The sequence below is a fragment of the Malus sylvestris genome, chromosome 10 (genome assembly GCF_916048215.2).
Source record: "Malus sylvestris chromosome 10, drMalSylv7.2, whole genome shotgun sequence".
NCBI classification, from domain to species: Eukaryota; Viridiplantae; Streptophyta; class Magnoliopsida; order Rosales; family Rosaceae; genus Malus; species Malus sylvestris.
The window spans coordinates 30,429,019-30,437,423 of NC_062269.1; the positions used below are offsets into that span (position 1 = coordinate 30,429,019).

Sequence of the window (8,405 nt, forward strand, 5' to 3'; positions counted from 1 at the left end):
TTAAAATTTAATTTTTAGTTTTTAAATTTAATTTGTAGTTTTTAAATTTAAGTTGTAGTTTTTAAATATAAGTTGTAGTTTTTTAATTTAAGTTGTTCTTTTTAAATTTAAGTTGCTGTAGTTTTTAAATTTAAATAATAAATTATGTTTGACCCTTTGACCCTCGATTAGAGACGATTTTTTATAACAAAGCTAAAACGAGCCCTATGGCCCTTTGGCTCTTGGTTGGAGATGGAGGCAAATATGAACATGTATTGTTCATTAAAATATTAATATCTTGGAGGGTCAGAGGGCTAAAACGAGCCATCTGGCCAGCCTTCGGTTGGAGATGGCCTTAGTCTCTCTCCAATCTTCTATTTTTTCTCCATTTTCGAGTTTTTTGCTGTACCATTTATGTTACTGAAATTAAGACTTGATTAATATTCTTTCTTTCTAAACTGTAAGTAATATAAACTGAAATATAAACTTCTGCTTGTTTAATTGCCTTCAACCTTATGCTTCTGCTTGCTCTGCATGTTTCTCATTTAAAGCTTTACTCTTACTTAAACAGTACTACAAGTCTACAATCTCTGCATCCATACTAGATTAACAAAGAGATGATTAGTTGCTTTACATGTTCATCCAAATGACGTACTTTTTTGATCTTATAGAAATTTTGTACTTATAATCTCATTTATCCTTGTAGGTTTACATATCCAAGTCAGCACCCTTTTAGATATGCACCCCTTTTACTATATATCCAAGTCAGTACTCTTTTCACTAGATATCCAAGTTAGCATCCTTTTATAGATCCTTGTCGTTAATATGTGTAATTGTATTGGAATGCAAAAAAAAAAAAGTTAATGGGGTGGGTGACCTATTAGATTACGAGTTAAGTTCGGGTGACTCGTTAACTTGACGGGTTAGGTTCGGATGACCCGTTAGCTTAACGAGTCGGATTAAACCCAACCAAAACCCGATAAACCCGACCCGTTTACAAGTCTAGTTGTGGGTCATGGGTCATGACGACGTTGTGGGTTGTGACAGTGTCGTGGATTGTAGGTGATTGAGTCAGGTGGATCGTTGGTTTGTTAGTGAGTCGGTGGTGAACCTTGTTTTCAATTCAATCCTAACCAGTTGAGTTTGTCTACACTAAACAATAGAAGAAAAATCCAACCTACCCAATCCAATCTTAACCTAACTAGTCCAAAATATGAAATCCCATCTCGTCCGGCTCACCAAACGTGCCCTTAGTGTAAATATATCTTGGTATATAAGAAATATTGTATTGTAAAAAATTAATAAATTAGACTTCTCAAATGAATTTGAAGGAAGTTAAGGTTTCACCATAAAACCAATTGGTAATATATGGAGTAGCCTAACTACTTATATGCACATGTAAGGTCCCTCATTTTTCTCGATGTGGGTTTCACCCTCATCATGCACTCTCATGTATGGCGAATTTTCAAACCTAACACATGGATAACGTAGATCAGGTGACATGGAGCACGAGTGGTGGTTGTTGGGCTTTACATTGGACAACCTGCTCTGATACCATGACAAAAGTTGAAGTTCCATCATAAAACCAATTGGTAATATAGGAAATAGTCCAACTCCTTGTAAGCATATGCAATGTTTCTCATTTCTGCTACATGGAATTCACTCTTAACAAAATTGAATCTCTTTAAAAGCAAAAGCATTAAGTCATTGAGTCACTTGGTTTGTTATGCCCTAAGTTATCGCCCAGCTTATCGTGTGCTAAGGTTGGGCATGCTAAAACACATTCGGTCGCTATATTTTTCATATAACTTTTTATTAACGATTTTAGGGGTGCAATTTTCGGCTAAGTCATGCAGCCAAACAGTAGAATAACCACAATTAAATATTGAAGCATGATTTATGTAAGTAGAACTTAAAACATCAAACTTACAAATGAAGATGAATACTAACAAACCGTAAGCTTATTGACTTTTCTCATAAAGTTAGAAAGAATATCGAATTGGAATCTCCAATTGATCGAAAGAAATATTGCAAAGAAGCTTTGACCGCTAAACTAGTAAATGTAAGAAGAGAAATGCTAAGGAGACTTTTTATGGACTCTCTACCACCTCATGTTTTTAGCATAATATTGTTTAATAATGATACGAGAATTGTGCTAAAAACATAAGATGTCAGATGGTCTGGAGAGTCCTATTTATGAGAGTCAACATCTCTCATGTAAGAAAGGGAACATTGGAAAATGAGGGCGGTGTAAAATGTCCCAACTTTGGGGCAATAAAATCATTGTGAAAAATGAGTAGAGAGAGAGGGATAAGTGCTTTGGATTTTGTTGTTTGGTTTGTGAAAGAGGTGGGGATTGTACCCTTGAAAATTGAGGGCAAGATAAGGATCAATTTCCTCACATGGGCATCATGTTGTTTGCCATCAAAGGACACTACCTAGAAAGTGTACTCATAGCCCCCAAATTTAAAGATTTAATTTGATCTCAATATATATAAATAAACTCCCCAATTCCTCACCACTCTTCCCTCCCTCCTGGGCCTTGAGCCACTATTTTTCCTTAACCTTTCACATCTTTTTCACACTCTCAAAACACAAAGGTGGTACGTGCTAAAGTGCGCAGGATGGGCAGAGTAGGAACACGAAAGGGTTTTTAGTGGCAACCGGTCAGTGAGCACCCAGGGATGCGTACTGTAGATAGTCCGGCGCACTATATACAAACGACGGTGCACGTTTAGGAAAGAAAAGCTAAAATGAACAGCGTGCGAAGGTAAACACCTTATATTAAACAAGTCGCAATTCGGACCAAAAGTGCCTTCTTTCTCACTCTCTCTCTGAAAGAAAAGAAAGCTATTGAAGCTTCTCTCTCTCTCTCTCTCTCTCTCTCTCTCTCTCTCTACTTTTTTCACTCTCTAGAAAAAGCGAAAAAGCTGCATTGTCGTTAAAAATGGCTGCCAATTCAGCTCAAAGCTTTGAAATTTGCTACACTTGATACATTTCGCAGCTAAAGCTTCCAGCTTTCGGAGCTACTCCTATCTCTCTCTTTTCAGCGAGCTGCTGCTGAACTCTCAGATCTTCATCTGAAACTTTCTGTGTGAACAAATCCGAACAATTCCCAGAAATTAAATTTTCAAAATTTCGCACGTTTTTTTGTTATTGCTGTGAGAGATCCATGTCTTCGGATATACGCTAGGGTTCAAATCGATCGCGTTTCGAGTTAAAGTTTCGTCAGGAAGCTGCGAGGGGAGTTTTCAATTTCTCTAATTTTTTTGTTCGATTTTATTTTGTAGCACTTTCGATGTTTCCGTACAAGTTCATGGCTGATTACAGAGGCTGCAACGATACCTCTGACTCTGTAGTTATAGGGTTTGGGATTGCGAGTCTGTGAGGGGAATTGAGGAAAGCGTGGTGTATTGGCCGCGGAGCGCGGAGGTTACGGTTAAAGAGTGAGGGGGATGGGATCGGATCGGTTGCTGTTAGCGGCGGTAGGACCTCCGTTAAAGCGGCGAGCGGGCTTACGGAGGAAGCAGGCGGGTAGAGGGTCGTATAGGGGAAGTTAGAGCACCAAGTTAGGCGCCAAAATTGAAATTTTGGGTTGGGGATTAGTTTGTTTGGGTGTTTGTTGTTTAGAGGCTGATTAGGAAAATAAAAATAAAGCTTTGGGGGAGGAGATGGGGACTGACTTGCACAATATTCTGAGAAGCCTCTGCTTCAATACGGAGTGGAACTACGCCGTTTCCTGGAAACTCAAGCACCGAGCTCGAATGTGAGTTTTTGTACTTGTTTTCTTGTTACTGATGCACTTTTATTTTCACTTCTAATTTGTGTGTGTGTTAGTATGTGTTATGTGGTTCTTGAATTAAACCCCTTTTGCCTCTGTTCTTTTTGGTTGAGAGTAAGTGAATTTAATTCAACCCGAAAAGCGAAAACAAAAACTAGTAGTGAAAGAAGGTAATGTTGGAGGAGAAGTAGTACCCAAGTCATTATTTTCTCTCATCTGCATGTAGATGTCTAGCTCCTTTTAATGAATTATACACGCAGTTATGCGTCCCTCGTAATATTTTGACATGGGGTGTGCTGCATTATGCAGGGTGCTGACTTGCGAGGATGCTTACTTTGACAACTGTGAGCAACAACATTCCTCCGAGAATAGGTGCTTCAGTAAGACTATGGATAAATTGCATGATAGCCATTATTCACACGATCCCCTCGGGCTAGCTGTGGCAAAAATGTCGTGCCACGTATATAATCTGGGGGAAGGGTAATTACTCTTGTCACTTTCTAGTTATCATAATGCGTATTCTCAGAGTTTTGGTTGAAGAACTGTAAATTCAATAACTGTTGCTAGTATTTTTGTAAAACTTATTTATTCTCACCTTTTGTCTTTCCTGTTAGCATCTATCTAATTACGGTAGCTGATAGCCTGAGAGCATGGAAAAAACAAAAGGAAAAGAATAAAAACTTTTTAGTTTGCGTTAATTCTTTCCTTTATTCTTTACCTTCAGGATTGTTGGACAGGTGGCGGTTACTGGGGAGCATCAATGGATTTATGCTGATGATCTTGTTAAGAATAACTGTTCACCATTTCAGGTAAATGGTTTAATACTTTGCAGTAATAGTACTGATTAGCATAGTTTTACTTTGAAAGGTGTTATCGATTCATCGTTGCAGCCATTTATTGTTATCAATTTTATGTTTTGGGTGTTTTCAGTACTGTGATGGGTGGCAAAGTCAATTTTCAGCTGGCATAAGGGTATGCTGTTCTCTGTCCGTCTCTCTCTCATCTCTCTGTTTGATTTTGTTTGAAGTTGTGATAACTGATGAGATACTACACTTGTTAATTAATGTTATTTCTTCAGGGCCTATTCATAATAAGAGAAAATATGGAAATTATGTCATTGCCTGCAATATGTTTTATTTGCTTATTAGTTTGACATAGGCATCTGTTTACTCTCATAGAAACATTTTTCTCCGTCCATTGACCAGAATGATAATATTCATAAGTAGTACATTTTGCGCTCATCAAATATCCCCAAACTTACTTTTTGCTAGTCCTCGAGCAAAAGTTTTTATTTTATTTTAATTTTTTGTTAGGTAAGAAATGGATTAAAATTTCCATAACTGTACAGGACCGGTAGCTGATGGCTGGTTAGATGTGAATGCAAGTTTGTTTGGGTTTTTGACACTCTCACTAACAAGTTTTTTTTCTCTTATATAAGCATTGTACTTTAATATGATTATGATTTCTAGGATATTTTGGATGTCATGCTAATTTAAACTATTTACAATTTCCTGTAGACCATTGTTGTTGTGGCTGTTGTTCCGCATAGAGTTATACAGCTTGGTTCTTTGAATAAAGTAAGTTCTTAATTTTGGTGAATAACTTAACCATTCTAGTCCATGGGATAGCATGTGCTTATTTCTTAATTTTGTTGAGTGTTATAGCTATGAAGATGTTACGATTCTAGTCCATGCAACTCTGTTATATAATTCTGTGGTGACCATACGAATAAGGGATTTATGCTTTCAAGTTATATATATTTCAAATGTACACTCATTTTCCCTTACCTTTGTTTGAGAGGTGCAGGTAGCTGAAAATGTGAAGCTGATATCTCAAATCACAGATGCTTTTAAGACTCTTCAAGATTTCCCAATAGAGCATATCCTTAATCCAAGGCAATCTAGCATAAACAGTTCAGTATGCTCGGTAACTCTCTCTCTCCCCCCCCCCCCCTCTCTTTCTCTCTCTCTCTCTGTGTGCATGTGGCGACCTGGTTTATATGTGTACATAAGTGAAGCACTTTATTTTTGAATTTTCTTGTGAAACAGATTGATAAGGTCACTGACACTTGGTATTCTTTTTTTCTTTTTTGCCTCAGACAAATATATCTCTGGAAGGTTTGGCTTCAGGGGTTCTTCCTGATTGCGTAAATAATTTAGATACAGCCACAAACAGAGAAAGCTCCGATATTTGGGCGTCCATTTTCCCACATCTTGTGAAAGATAATGATAGTTCTTACGTTTCTTCACTGACCGAAAATTGTCTGAAAGAGGAAGTTGAACTGGCTAATAAGCATGGAGGACTTGAGTCATCCAACTTCGGGTGTGTTGAGATTGGCAAACTACCTCAGTCAAAATCAAGCCCTCTCAGTATGGAGCATCACAGACTAGTAGGTGTAGAATTACTTGATAGCAGGAAGTGTAAAGGGGAGAGTAGTGGCTGCAAAGATACTGGAATGGCCTCGATGATCTATGCCCATCCATTATCACATGATCCTGTTAACATTGTAAATTTATGTGATTTTGCAGACTTACCTACGACATTTCTCGACTCTACTGCACATGAAAGGATTAATGTGGACAGGGTAGATCTTCACCAGAAAGAGGTGTTGCATGTAAGTGAACCCTCGGTTGTTAAGTTTCAGAAGGGCCTGGAAAACTTGGAGTTTCAAACTGAATCAGGTCACATGGACACATCTAGTACATCAATGACCTTCCCTGCTGGCTGTGAGCTGCATGAAGCACTTGGACCAGCTTTTCTGAATCAGGGTAACTATTTTGATTGGGTAGCGGGGAAGAATGGAGATAGAATTACTCCTGAGATACCTGTGGGGATGAACACTAGCCAGTTGACATCCGCTTCTTGTCAAGAGCATCTTCTTGAAGCAGTAGTGGCTAATGTTTGCCAAAGTGGCAGTCTTGTTAAAAGTGAAAAATCATTCTGTAAATCAATGCAGTCCCTTTTGACAACTGAAAAATGTCCAGAGCCTTCTAGCCGTATTACCCATACAATTGATTCTGAAAATTATTCCATTGATCAGCCTTCTCTTACTGGAGAGGACATGCAATGCTTGAGCTCATCAGGGGTTTGCGGGGTGATATCTCCAAAATGGTTTTCATCACCTTGTCCTAGTGCTTGTAGTGAGCAGCTGGAGAGGTCTTCTGGACCGTCCAAAAATAGCAAGAAGAGGGCAAGACCTGGTGAAAGTTCTAGACCTAGGCCAAGGGACCGGCAATTGATCCAAGATCGTATTAAGGAACTGCGGGAGTTAATACCTACTGGAGCAAAGGTGGTTTTCCAAACTGTTTTCTAGTTTTGGGCCTTGTGAAAGAAGTTTCTTATTCATACTATATGTGCTAAAAGTTTCATGTTAACTGTACAGTGCAGTATTGATTCACTGCTGGAGCGCACAATCAAGCACATGCTCTTTCTACAAAGCGTCACTAAGCATGCTGACAAACTAAATAAATGTGCTGATGCAAAGGTAAATGTTTTGGTTGGAAGTATATTATGGCCTGGGATTATTTGTCAACTTTCAACCTTCATTTTTAGTTTACCAAGCATCACCAAGAATATATAATGTTTATTGCGATAGTTTATTATCTACTTAATCATAATGCTTAATTCACAGTTGTGTCCGAAGGAAGCAAGCATGCTAGGATCCTCCAATTATGAACGTGGATCAAGCTGGGCAGTGGAGGTGGGTGGCAATCTGAAAGTTTGTTCAATAATAGTGGAGAATCTCAACAAGAATGGACAGATGGTTGTAGAGGTATATAATACTTCTTAGCGAGTGTTTCTGTCCTTATTATACATGAACTCCGGAGATGTGCTTGATCATGTCTAGTTCAGTCCGATGATGAAGCTTATTGATTTGTATCTTTTTCCGATATGAATTTGTTTGTCTTTACCGAATTCTCAGTACTAAAAGAATTCTTCCCCATGCAGCTGATGTGTGAAGAATGCAGTCATTTTCTAGAGATAGCTGAGGCTATCAGGAGCTCAGGTCTGACAATTTTAAAAGGTGTGACAGAAGCCCGTGGTGACAAGACATGGATATGTTTTGTGGTTGAGGTAAGATCCGTATGGAATAACGCTTAAAATGTTGACATTTCTAAAATGGATTGGCTTTTCGACTTACCTATAAAAACAAGCATTTGCTAAACTTGCTAGTATCTATTCCCGTGGGACCTGCATGTTGAGCGTAGAATATAAGAGCTAGTATGCTTGCGTCTGGTGTTTATTGTCATGACCTAATTTTGAATTCCAAATGACTGCAGGGGCAAAACAACAGAAGCATACACAGAATGGATATCTTGTGGTCTCTTGTTCAGATATTACAGCCCAAGAATCCTACGCAACAGCTATAACCTTGTCTCGCTCGTGGAGTGTCTCTGTAGGTTATTTTGTAAATTATTGCGAGTCGTTTGTGATTTCTGATTGGAATTTACGGTTTTCTTTTCTTCATTTGTTTGAACACACCTTTTAATTGAAAAGAACAAGAGTGAAAAGCCGTGGGAGCAATTTTCCCCCCTTCACTCTGTAGTGTGTGAAGCTGCCATTTATTATTTTCCCTCTTTTCTGTAGCAACTTGTGTCACTTGTACCATTTCGAGTTTAAAGATAAATATATTCATTTCTACTTT

At 38.3% G+C, this 8,405-nt stretch overlaps 1 protein-coding gene across 1 annotated transcript; it reads left to right on the forward strand.

Moving 5' to 3' along the window:
* The first annotated feature begins 2,534 nt into the window (after positions 1 to 2,534).
* On the forward strand, positions 2,535 to 8,405 carry LOC126584735 (transcription factor bHLH155-like). Its single transcript, XM_050249064.1, has 11 exons — positions 2,535 to 3,745; positions 4,070 to 4,240; positions 4,485 to 4,569; positions 4,691 to 4,732; positions 5,278 to 5,337; positions 5,567 to 5,686; positions 5,859 to 7,049; positions 7,143 to 7,244; positions 7,392 to 7,532; positions 7,709 to 7,834; positions 8,041 to 8,405. The coding sequence occupies exons 1-11, from the start codon at positions 3,651 to 3,653 to the stop codon at positions 8,128 to 8,130; spliced, it is 2,223 nt and encodes a 740-aa protein (XP_050105021.1). The 5' UTR covers positions 2,535 to 3,650; the 3' UTR covers positions 8,131 to 8,405.